Source organism: Rhipicephalus sanguineus, chromosome 2 (genome assembly GCF_013339695.2).
Source record: "Rhipicephalus sanguineus isolate Rsan-2018 chromosome 2, BIME_Rsan_1.4, whole genome shotgun sequence".
Lineage (NCBI taxonomy): Eukaryota > Metazoa > Arthropoda > Arachnida > Ixodida > Ixodidae > Rhipicephalus > Rhipicephalus sanguineus.
In genome coordinates this window covers 54,793-68,208 of record NC_051177.1, presented here as the reverse complement: position 1 = coordinate 68,208, position 13,416 = coordinate 54,793, and the positions used below count along the sequence as shown (strand labels likewise).

The following is a 13,416-nucleotide window of genomic DNA, read 5'->3' as shown; positions in this document are numbered from 1 at the left end:
TTGATTCAGCAATTGAAACCCTGCAGGTGGAGGTCCCAACAGTTGGCCCTGGGCGAAGCTTCATCATCATCAGCCTGTCTACGCCCACTGCAGGGCAAAGGCCTCTCCCATGTTCCGCCAATCAACCCGGTCCTGTGCTTTCTGCTGCCACGTTATACCTACAAACTCCTTAATCTCATCTACCCACCTAATTTTCTGTCTCCCCCTCACACGTTTACCATCTCTTGGAATCCAGTCAGTTACCCTTAACGACCACCGGTTATCCTGCCGACGTGCTACGTGCCCGGCCCATATCCATTTCTTCTTCTTGATTTCAACTATGATGTCCTTAACCCCCGTTTGTTCCCCGACCCACTCTGCTCTCTTCCTGTCTCTTAAGGTTACACCTATCATTTTCCTTTCCATCGCTCGCTGCGTCGTCCTCAATTTAAGTTGAACGCTCTTTGTAAGTCTCCAGGTTTCTGCTCCGTAGGTAAGTACCGGTAAGATGCAGCTGTTATATACCTTTCTCTTGAGGGATAGTGGTAGATTACCATTCATGATTTGAGAATGCTTGCCGAATGAGCCCCATCCCATCCTTATTCGTCTAGTTATTTCACTCTCATGGTTCGGCTCCGCGGTTACTACCTGTCCTAAGTAGACGTACTCCTTCACAACTTCCAGTGTCTCTCCACGTATCGCAAAGCGCTGTTCTCTGCCAAGATTGTTCCACATTACTTTAGTTTTATGCATATTAATTTTCAGACCTACTCTTCTACTTTCCGTATCCAGTTCAGTAATCATGAGCTGTAGTTCGTCTCCCGCGTTACTCATCAATGCAATGTCATCAGCGAATCGCAGGTTACTGAGATACTCTCCATTAACTCTTATCCCTAATTCTTCCCAATCTAGGGCCCTGAAAACCTCCTGTAAACACGCGGTGAATAACATTGGAGAGATCGTGTCTCCCTGCCGTACGCCCTTCTTTATTGGGATTCTCTCGCTTTCTTTATGGAGGACTATAGTGGCCGTGGAGCCGCTGTAGATTTCTTCCATTATGTTTATGTAGGCTTCGTCGATGCCCTGATTCCGCAGTGCCTGCATGACTGCTGATGTCTCCACCGAGTCAAATGCCTTCTCGTAATCTATGAAGGCTATGTATAGGGGTTGGTTGTATGCCGTGCATTTCTCTATCACCTGATTGATAGTATGAATATGGTCTATTGTTGAGAAGCCTGTACGAAATCCTGCCTGGTCCCTTGGTTGATTAAACTCTAATGTCGTATTAATTCTGTTAGCAATTACTTTTGTGAATAGCTTGTAGACAACGGACAGTAAGGTTATGGACCTGTAATTTTTCAGGTCCTTGACGTCCCCTTTCTTATGAATCAAGATAATGTTGGCATTCTTCCAAGATTCTGGTATCCTCCCTGTCGAGAGACACTTCGTATACAGGGTGGCCAGTTTCTCTAACATGATCTCTCCACCGTCTTTCAACAGGTCTGATGTTACCTGATCCTCACCAGCGGCTTTGCCTCTTTGCATTCCCTTTAGGGCTTTCTTTACTTCTCCTGCCAATACTGGTGGGATGTCAGATTCCTCTGCGCTAATACTGCTTCTTACGTTATCATCCTGAATGTCTCGGCTGCTGTACAGATCTCTGTAGAACTCTTCCGCTACCTCAACTATTCTATCCATATTGTTTGTGACATTGCCTTCCTTGTCCCTTAATGCATACATCTGATTTTTGCCTATGCACAGTTTTGTCTTCATAGCTTTGAGGCTTCTTCCGTTCTTTAGAGCATGCTCAATTCTCTCCATATTATACTTTCTTATGTCGGCTACTTTACGCCTATTGATTAGCTTCGAAAGCTCCGCCAGCTCTATTTTGTCTGTTGCACTTGAAGCTTTCATAGCTTGACGTTTCTTAATGAGGTTTTTCGTCTCTTGGGATAGCTTACCAGTGTTCTGTCTGACGACTGTACCCCCGACTTCCACTGCACACTCCTTAATGATACTAGTCAGATTATCATTTATTGCGTCAACACTAAGGTCGGTTTCCTCGGTTAAAGCCGCATACCTATTCTGAAGTGAAACTCTGAATTCCTGTACTTTCCCTCTCAGAGCTAGTTCATTAATCGGCTTCTTGCGTATCAGTTTCTGCCGTTCCTTCCTCACGTCTAGTTGAATTCTAGATCTTACCATTCTATGGTCACTGCATCGGATCTTGTTAACTACATCCACATCCTGTACAATGCCCGGGTGGCCGCACATTATGGCGAAGCTTGGTCAGCGCTAAACATCCATGACAGGGATGAGTGGTCACAGTGCATCTCAAATTCTGTAAATTCAAGATATGTCCTCAATTTGTCCACTGCCCACACCACTGCAAGGAATTCCCACTCCTGGACAGTATTGTGGCTTTCGGCCTCTGTGAGAACCCTGCTAATAAAGGAAATGAGCTGCAGTCCATATGGGCCAGCCTGCAGTAGCCCAGCTGCAATGCCAATGTCGCTTGCATACATTTCAAGCACAAAGGGTCGATTTAGATTTGGAAGGCTCATAATTGCATCCTGAGCTAAGGACTGCTTGAGCGTAGTGAAAGCCTGCTCTTGGTGCTCTTCCCACTTCCATGGCTCATTTTTCTTCAGAAGGACAGTGAGTGGATGTGCCGTCGGTGAGAAGTGTGGTATGAAGCTGCTATAATAACCAGCAAGTCCCAGGAAGGCCTGCAACTGTTTAATCGCGCTGGGTCTTGGGTAATCCAGCACCGCCCGCACTTTCTCTTCATCTAGTCTCTGCACTGCCCAGGATGGCCCAAGAACACAAGGGACAGACGGCAGACCTGCATTTTATCTGGATTAATCGTAAGGCCAGCATTCTGAATGCGCTGCAACACTTCCCTGACTTGCTCGACATGGCTCTCAAGATTCTCAAAATAGACAAGGACATCGTCTAGAAACGTCATGGCGAAGTTATGATTGATTCAATACAATACCCGGTCCATCAAGGTTTGAAAAGTTGCTTGGCCACCTGCCCCCCAAAGGGCATTCTCATAAAGTCAAATGTACCCTGATGGCAGATGAAGGCTGTTTTCGGTGTGTCAGCATTGGAAACAGGAATCTGAAAAAACTCCTGGGAGAGGTCGAAGCTCGAGAACCACACTGCATGGCCCAATTGTGCAAGCAGTCAGTCCATTCGAGGCACTGGGTAGGCAGGTACCCTGGTGCGTGCGTTCAATGGTCGGTAGTCTACAGCAAGCTGGCAGCCACCAGACTTCTTGGCAACAAGCCCCGGGGCACTAGTCCAAGGGCTGGTGCTATGTCCATGAGGCCCTGCGCCAGGAGGTCATTTACACAACCCTCAATGATCTTTTGCTTTTTAGCATTTACTGGATGCAAGTTGCATCTCGTAGGTGCACTATCCCCACTGTCAATGTAGTGCTGAGCGAGAGTGGTACATCCAGGAACTGCAGTAAACAAATGGTAGAAGACCTCGCGCACTTCATTCATGGGTGGCATGTCCTTGTCAGTCGGAATGGTGCTGCCTGTGCCCAGGACTACAAGCACTTCTTCAAAGAGGCCCTGTAAACAATAAGATTTGCCGTCTTCCTATATCGTGAGCGCGGTGGTTATATCTGCGTCACGCTTAGCAAATGTCACAATGCACTGCCGGTCAGGTCAGTTCCAATAGTCCACCCACCCTGCGCTACATGTGGGAATATGCCCGTTGCAGTCAAAAAGACTCTGCAAGCACAATGTCCCCACTCAAATCTGGCACACACAGGAAGCGTTGGATGCGGTTGCTCGTGGCCCAATGTACCTTGCACTTTAAGGATGTGGTTGATTGCGACCAACCTGATGCCAATCGGAGTGCTCGTTTTTGTGTCCTGAGTTTGGCACCCGTAGCATCCACTACCTTTGCCGCTGGCTCTCCAACCAAGGTCGCACTAAAGCCTGTATCTAGCAGGCCCAGGAATAGAGCCTGCCCAATACGCACTTCAGTAGAGGCTCCTTGTTGCTGGCCAAGGCCGCTACCCGCAGTGCTGTGCTCGTAGGTGCTTGCTGGAGTAGCACCTATCGTCTCCCGTTTCTAGGGCACTGTGAGCGGAAATGTATGACTCTGCTGCTTCGGTAGCAGCGGGGCGGCCCGCTACGCCGACCTGAAGGGCACTCGCGGGCTATGTGACAACGCCTCTGCAGCAATGGCAGGCAATTCTGCCGGAGTCGAGCGGTTGGTATTCTTGCGGCTGTGGCGGCGTTGGGAGATGTGGCCTTGCAGCCGAAGCGGGAAATCTGTGCAACTGGTCCCGGTGGTAGAACGGCTGTATCGCCACGGGGTGCAATGGCCAGTGAGATGCCGCCGATAGAAGTTGAAACGGTGCGGCAGCTGCCGCCACCATTACTCTGGGCTGCGCCCCAGATAGGCCAGCCACATTTCCAGCTGGCTGGAAGGCAAGGTCCCTCGAAACTTGACCGGTTGGAGGTGGCGTTGGCTTGTACTGAAACCGCCCCCAATAATGCTCCATGAGGCCGCCAGCGGCCTTTCCCAACTCCGCGAGATTGGCAAACTGTTTGCCCTCTCCCAAATCTTGGAGTTGTGGGTGGATTTGTCGCAACACGCAGTCGACCTTTTCGGATTCCGGCACTTCGCCACTGATCTGGTGATAAGAGCCCACGATTGTGTAGATAGATGCTTTTAAATTTTCTTCTGGGTGTTTAGTGCGGAGCTCAAGTTTGTGCTTCAGGCGCCGCTTCTGTCGATGGAGGAGAATCCCGCGATGAACGCAATTTTAAAGTCCTCCCAAGACGCAAAGGATTTGATGAAGCGAAGCCCCAACTTCGCTCTACCCTCCAGCACAGTGGGCACAATGTGGGTAAGTCTTTTGTCGGCGGCGACACCATTTACCAGACAAAAGGTCTCCAATCAGTCTAGGAACTCCTCTAATGACAGCACGTCGTTGAATCCCGAGAACTTCGGGGGCTGACTTCCCAAGAACCGTGGAGCGCAGTCACCCGCCAGTTGGATCACTGCCACTGCCGCTGTCATGGAGCTTGCAGGCATGGGGTCGGCCGTCATAACTCTTTGTCTGACAGCAGCCGCGATTTGCTCGCGCTGTATGGCGGAGCCGTTTGTTTGCCCCAGCAGGTGCTGCAGCAGCTCCTCTGGCACATTCACTATCTCCATTTTCATTGCCACGTCGATCCTGGATGAGCCCCCACTTGTCACACTCGACGATCGGCAACCACGTTCACCACACAACCTTTTATTTATTCACCCGCGCCACATGTCCGACTCCTTGCATCCCTCTTTTCCTGCTTTCCCACGTGCCCACGCGCGCCCTCTCACTGTTCACTTGACACTCGCACCATCTAGTTCCTCTCCTGGCAACAACACACAGCCTCCGAGACCCGCACCCAACACATGCACACTCTTCACTCCCTTTTATCGCTCACAATATCAAACATATCTATTTATCTGTTCCATTGCCTATGGAGCTCTGACTGCTTGTGAACAGTTGTGTAGTTTATGCTAATGTAACTAAACACTCTGATCAAGTTGGACTCAATGATGCATTGCACTCACTCAGTGGATTGAGTGAAACATGGGACTTGAAGCTTAATACTTCTAAGACAGCAAGTGTTATATTTAACAACAAAAAAGAACCCTTAGAATTTGCTTATACTATTAATTATGCTTACATTAAAAAACCCAGTGTGAAGTATTTAAGTGTTACTCACAAGCAATTTAAGTTGGGAACCTCATAGTGACAACGTTTGTAGCAACGTGCTAAAAAAAAGCTGGCATTTTTAAACAGAAATTGCGTTGTACCTCATCGATTGTAAAATTAACACCGTAGAAAGCTACCGTCAGGCCAAAATTAGAATATGCGGATTTGATCTGGAGGCCGCCTCAAAAGCACTTAATCAAGAAGATAGAAAGAGTGCAATATTTAGCCTTGAGGTTTATATACACCACTCATTCATGTTTCTAACGGACAGGGCAGAACTGAAAAAACTAGCTCACTGCAGAACTGTTTTCATATGAGCTACCACTACGAAATACCGTGTGAAATTGAGCCCTCCACGTGGTCTGGTCGTACAAACAACAACAAAACCTATTTATAATCTCAACATACCTCAATATTCTCTTTTTCACCATGCAATTTCACTATGGAGTAAATTAAGTTGATGTATATTATGTATTTTGCCTTATGTACTCAATTGCTGTATGTGCATGTTTTATTACTGTTATATTACTACAGTGTTACCAAATTGTGAAGTGCATTTATTTCTTGTTGATCGTAGTCAATATATATATATATATATATATATATATATATTCAAACCATATGTGTTAGCAACAGTTCCACTTATTGCTGCTGCTATTGTTTATGTATAGTGATGTTCCCACTCATGCTTAGGCCCAAGTAGGGTCTGCAGAATATGTAAATAAAAATTAATAAATGAAATCAAAATAACACATACAACACATCGCCAACATTCGACTCACCGTGGGAATTCGCGAGACCGAGCCGCGGAATCGTCCCCACAGACCTCCCACAAGAGACAACCGTCGACTTGCGCACCAAGCGCCAAAAGAGGACGAGTGCTCTTCCTCATACGACCGTGTAACCTCTCGCTGCCAGGACGATGTCATCGCAGGAACAGCGCCATCCCTCGTACGGCGGTGAGTATGCAAACTACGCCGAAGGACGCGCAAGTGCCACGAGGTGAAAACGACTTTAATGGGGGTGTGACCACTCCCCTTCCCCCCGAACGAGTGGATAGCTCATTTTTACGTGGGAAGCAGTGCACGGAGACAAGGCCCGAAAGGAAGAGATGAATCAACAGGACAACCGCTATCAGACGATGCAGCGTGAAAAAGATTTAACGCACAATCTAAAGAATGTTGGCAGCAGGTACGTCTTGAAAGTTGCCATTTCTGCACCAAACAAACTCGGCAGCGTGTGTGCCAGGCTGGATCCCAAGTTATCGACCAAAAAGGATCAGTCTGGGTGCACCATTAAGCATGCTTCTCTCGACTGCCTTTGTGCACTGTTTGCATCTGTCGTGGAAAGATGTCTATCGGCCAAACTGGCCGGCGTGTTAACATATGGCTTTTGGAACACAAGAGGTCATTAAAGGGCATCGCTCAAATTGTGGTTGCAGGCTGCTTTTCCCTGAAACAGTGATACTTTCAAATCACAGGGAGAAGAGGCTTTCTACATCACCAAACGAAAAGAGAATTGTATCGGCCAAGCATCAGTTGTTCTTAGCGATTGTCAAGTTCTTTTTTGGAAGATCACCGAAAACGGTTATAACTTTGTAGTATCAGTGAAAGCCATTGTTACACGTGGTACGCTGGTGTGTATGTATATTAACCCAGTCTTGTTCAAAATAAACTAATTACGGGAGCAGCGGTTGTCCCGCCCATTCGTTTCTTCCTTTTGTGCCTTGTCTCCGTGCGCTGCTTCACATGCAACAATGAACTCGCCCAACTATCGACTTTACTGCGCTTGAAATGGATAGCCTTGCATAGAGCTCCCGTAGAGCCGCTTTGCCAAATGGCACGCAGTACGGCTCGGGGGCTATTTTAAAGCATGCACTCATAATATTTCTGTGAAAATGCACGTCATAAAGGGCCTTCCCCCTGTATTTGTTAGAGCAAGAAAATCATTTTAGGGACACTATAGCTATGAATTATTGAATTAGGCAACAAAAACGTGCCCAGAAATATGCAACAACTTCTAGATAGTTTGGACATGACACATTGGTGCAGCACTCATTACCAATTATGTCATGTAGAAATAAGTGTGGTGATATATTTATTTATAATAATACTCTCAACATACATTATGGGGGAAAGGAATGATTGCTAGAGGATAGAGTGATTCTCTGGCAATGACAATGGATGATTCAAAAGTGGTACTATGATGGTAAGTTTCCTGAAAAAGTGAGATAAACAGCTAGTACTCTTATAATGCCAAAGCTGCTTTCTTTTGCATTACTTTGATAGTCTGCTAGTACACAAAAGACCAAGCAATGCTCTTCGATGGCATCAACTGATGTGCATCCCAAAACAGTGATGCATACTGTAGAATGAACGTGGTATACAGAAGAGCACAAGGAAAAGTGCAGTTACTGAGAGATTCCAAGAAGGGTTGCAACAGCATGACACGACAGATTGGAGGGAATTATTCAGTACACATGTTGGGCATGCTCCACTAGAATGTGAACTTGGATGTGGTCTTTCTGCGGGCAAGTTATTTTATGATACATAATACGATCATCAGCAAACAAATTTGTGAGAAAATGTTCTTGTGTAAGTCATCTGCAGTGCACACACACAATAACAACAGCAGAGGATTAGAACAGAACCCTGACAACAAGAGCCATGTTAGATGTAGCATCATAAGCGGTGGTCACGAGAAACAATTTCACGGACCCACCATGTGCGAGGCTATGACAACCAGAGACCGATACAGACATCAGCTCGACAAAGGCTCCCTTGTGTTTCCAGCTGTTATTACACATATATATACAGTTAAATATGCCTATAACGAACCTATATACAACAAAGTCCTCAATATTATGAAGTTTTTCTATTCCCCACCGTTACTCCATAGGAGCACATGTATTGGCGACCTCCATGTAACAAAGTGGCAGGGGGAGCCACCCTTGATATAAAAAAATTTTCGGCGCCGACAATCTAGGGATTTTGTCACTAATTTTGTCATTTTGGCACCAGCAGGAGCGGCATGCGTCTTCTGCAGTGGCCCCGCCAACGAGAGCATGGCGTGCTCAAAGCCCCGGCGACTGCGAGGCGAGAGCAAGCGCTCGTTTATGTGTGCGGGTGTGCGCAAGACGGGCAGGCGAGGCCTGTGCTCCTCGAGCCGGCTTTCTTGCCACCACGAGCGCAGGCGTGCCCCCCAATTAATTAATTAATTAATTGTTTAATTAAGATTATTTAAGTAAATTGCTGAATGTTGACCTTATTCAAGAAATGGGATTTGCAAAGTTCGAGAGAGTCTTCACAAACCCCATTGCATTATTTTCGATAAAGAAAGTCTCACATGTACCATTTTTTCCAAGCTGCAAAGAGAGCTCGTGAAATACAAAAAAAAAAAACACACATTACTAGCGTATTCGTGCACCGCGATTGTGCTGCTCGCAGCCGTGGTTTGAGTGAACGAAATCAGCTGCAGGCGCAACTCGCCGGCTCCGTTACAGCGGTAGGCCGATAAGTGGGCGGTGATATCTTGGCCCGCGTCAGCCAGTTTGCGTGCGTGACGGTGCAAGTTGTAGTGAGTGCGGGCCAAAAAACCACTGCCAACTGTGATGTTGAAATTATTCCACATCACAGACACAGAGTGCATAGCGGTTGTGATAATTTTGTTCTTTTTGCAAAATAGATTAAGTACTTAAATAATCACTCCATTTACTGTACGACATAACAACGATGCAAAAAAGTGACCGTACTGAGGATAATTTCACCTTCAGCCAAAAGAAAGCACAAAGAGATTCTTACCACTTGTAGGATTATACAGTCCCAAAATAACATTAGTGATATCATGACTGTCAAACAAAGTCTAGTACACTCAAAATAACCACGGTAACAGTGTAAGCAAACACAAGATCAGTTCAAAGGCTCAAATACAAAGTACAGGGTGTATAGCAGCAACGCACCTAGAGAACATTCATCCCACTTTTATCATCATTGGCCAATGTTACATCTACAGGAGCCAATGACTTTCAATTCTCCAGTGCATGTGTCATGAGCAATGGGCACGAGACACATGCCAGACGACAAAGAAGATGCGATGGTATGTGATCCGAAGGGAAAAAGCTCTCGATGATGCACAGTGATGGTATGCATCGGTGAAGAGACTGCTTGTAGCATGCAACCTGAGCTGTGGTGGGAAACTGAGCAAGGAGGAGTCCCTATTGTTCTGTGGAGCACAGGTCGGCCAAGGTGGTCAAGCCAGCATTGCACTGGTGACGAGAGCAGCATGTGCAGAGTCCAGAGTCCAGAGGATGCAGCGCTAGGAGTCTGTGGTGTGGACGCCGATCTCGGCAGCGACTGGGTGAGGCTATCTCGGACCCTCGTCGCAGTGGTTTCTGGACCACCTGCAATGCTGTGCTTTTGTTGGTAGAACAGCTTCTGTCCACTGTAGCCTCTGGGACGCCCCATCGTCACTAGGAGTCTGTGGTGTGGACGCCGATCTCGGCAGCGACTGGGTGAGGCTATCTCGGACCCTCGTCGCAGTGGTTTCTGGACCACCTGCAATGCTGTGCTTTTGTTGGTAGAACAGCTTCTGTCCACTGTAGCCTCTGGGACGCCCCATCGTCACTTGGAAGCAGGTACCGAGAATGCCGCTAGGCCTAACCACTGTGCAATGGCGATGGCCTTGATGACGGCCAGGAAACTCGCACCGGAGACAAGCAGCTCATCAGGTTTCTACCGAGCAATGACGACCGTAGGACCTCATCGAGAATGTCGACGATGGACAAGACGTGACAGAGTCAGCTTTGGCAATGGGTCAACCATCCGAACATTAAGAATGTTCTACTACGCACGTGATTGTAAGGCCAATGTGGCCAGACTGCTGTTGCAGTTAGGGACTGTGTTTAGCTTGTAAAGTCAAAGTGGCCCCTAGTTAGCATATTAGTAATAGCGTTATATTGGGTGCTCATTAGTGTTGATTGCGTGTCTTTGATTTGTGTGAATCTTTGTGAGATGTTTGCTGTTTCTTTAGATAAAGTCATGTTTGCTGTGTCACCGCTGTCTCACTCCTCTCAGTCCATATAAACACGAGCACTCCGGAGACCTGCGACATAATATTGGTGTGACCATCTTTATCGACCGGTGCTCCACAGAACGATACTGGACCCCTCCGTCCTCAGTTCCGACCACAACTCGGGTCCTGTGCCACGAGCCGTCTCTCTGCCAATTGCGTGCATGGATGTGTCGCGTGCACCACTGGGTATCTCTCCACTTGAGTGCACACCATCGCATACCACTGCTGCACACCATCGCATCTTCTTTGTTGTCTGGCATGTGCCCATTACTCACGACAGCAAGCTGGTTCCATTTTTTGCCTAGAAATTTCTTCATTTCATCACCCCATTTGTCCCATACTCATTACACCTAGCAATGTCCTACAACAAGTATGGATGGCGGCAGGCATCTCAATCAAGGTAGAACTGTAGCATTCGAGATCCCATGTGTGCTCTATTGCTCAGCCTGCACTAGAGATGGTTGGAAGATGAGTGAAGTAAAATGCTTTGCTGGGCATGTTGGTTCACTGTCTGGAACAGATTTGAGCTTAAAAAAGATGCGACAGAAAAAGACAAGACGCTTGTTTAGTTGTCCTCTTGTGTCATGTCTTTTTTGCACGCAAGTCTACTCTAGAAGATGGGCAAGCCATATTTATGCTCATCTACTGTGGGCGCATCCCATCAGTGGCTGTGCTAAACTGACTAATGGGGCTTCACTCCTCTTTTGGGGTAAAGCTGTCGTCTCATGACATCTTCCACACTGAAAAAAGTGGGCCCATCCCAAAGGCAGTGCTATACCATCAGAGGCGAAGAATACTAATAAATACAATTACCTGTGCTGTACGGGCTTGCTCTTCGGGGCTTTCGCCTTCATCACCCTCTCCTGTTAGGGCAGTCAGTGTACGGAACAAAGCTGAGAGAGCCTTGCTGATGCCCACATCCACATGAATGTCCACGCCCTCCATTTGCCACTGGACATTGAGGATCCACTTGGCATTGCCTGCAGGTCATTGCATCCTGCTCAGCACCTTATGAATACACGAAGGACAGGCAATGGAACAACCAAGAACTTAGAGGGCTCTCAACAAAGTAGTACAGCAGCTGCCAAGTGAATCTCTTGTCAAGGATAGTTCACACCTATATAGAAAAAGAAATAATGCTATAATAGCTAATAATAACTCTCTGGGCAGCAACTCAGGATGGCTCATAGTTCAATATATGTAGTACAGTATAACCTCGTGAGCGTAGTTAGGCCTAGTGACGATTTCGAGCAGAAAGCTCGACTGCGATGCGCACGGCCACGGTGCCCAATGTTTCAAAGTATGTCATGCTCGATTACGAGTACAAAGGGTTGTTCCCGGGTGGTCTTCGTCATGAGATCTGAAGTGCTGATGAGCAGAATCTCTAACCACAGGTCCGACGATTCAACACTATTACAGTCGGTCCGAGACGCGTGTCCGCGATATTCCTGACGAGTGCGGCGCGATATCATAATCCGACGATTGAGCTTCCGCCTGAAGCTGCCAAAGTAAAGCGTAATTATATCCTAAATGACCATCGACCCGTGAACACAGAACGCGTCACTAAATAGCGCGATTTTCACAGCCGTGACCTCGCGACGCACAAGCAGCAGACGATGCTCTCCCGGAGGGAGCATCGGTCCAATTGCGAGTTGTGCTGGAGCAACATGGCAGAAGCAGCCTATCAGAGGCCTCAAACAAACGTCAAACGTTTGCTTTTTGTATGCTTGTTTCTCAATGGAGGAGCTAGCCGAAGCGGGGAATTTCAATACGGAGAAATGTTCTTTCTGATGAGCCCAGAATGGCAGCGCCCGTACAGCACAGGTACAAGCGCCTGTGCCCCGTTAACGCTGTTTTTTGTTTTTGTGATTTCTGCCACCTCTGTAGGTGCAACAAATTTTTTTACAGCACTTCTATGTAGTTTTCAGTGAAGATATTTTGGAAGCAAAAAGAAAAAGGGCTACAGAAACTGAAAATGTGACTGAGGAAATCGATTTTCTGTGTTATTTTCCACGGTAAGAAAGTCGCGTCTCCCATTAATAATTCCGTTCTTTGACTGCGTCTGTGACTTGTAATTCTCTCCGATTATAACAGACCCATTGAGCATTTACATATAAGTCTGTTGCAACAGTACTTGGATTTTACATACTCCCTTTACAACAGACAAAATTCCTCTTCACTATAAAGGTCTGTTGTAACGAGGTTATACTTAATTTGTGCTGTAGTATGGAACACCAGCTTGCCCAAAAAGCAACCTTTCTGTGTTTTCTTTATTACACATTTTCCTCATAGAATACCTGTATGGATAAACAGTATAGAAATACACTGAGCATTTCTGTTGCATGCAACCTTCGGTTCTTAATGAAGAATCCCATACCAAACTAGTCCACCTGTTGTAATATCACAAATGTTGACTGGGTGCATTCTGGAGCTCACTGTGTGTGTGGGCTCAGCAATTCAGCTGCTGCCCTGTGGTGATGGAGTGATATCATCATCATCATCATCAGCCTGTCTATGCCCACTGCAGGGCAAAGGCCTCTCCCATGTTCCGCCAATCAACCCGGTCCTGTGCTTTCTGTTGCCACGTTACACCTACAAAACTCTTAATCACATCTACCCACCTAATTTTCTGTCTT

The 13,416-nt window shown here is 46.9% G+C and overlaps 1 protein-coding gene across 1 annotated transcript in view; it reads right to left on the bottom strand.

Moving 5' to 3' along the window:
• The window catches only part of LOC119383923 (transmembrane protein KIAA1109), a 199,247-nt gene that overhangs the window by 132,552 nt on the left and 53,279 nt on the right, over window positions 1-13,416 (bottom strand). The window contains exon 4 of the mRNA XM_037652194.1: window positions 11,594-11,760. Within this exon, the coding sequence (XP_037508122.1) occupies window positions 11,594-11,760 (167 nt within the window). The remainder of the gene's footprint in view (window positions 1-11,593; window positions 11,761-13,416) is intronic.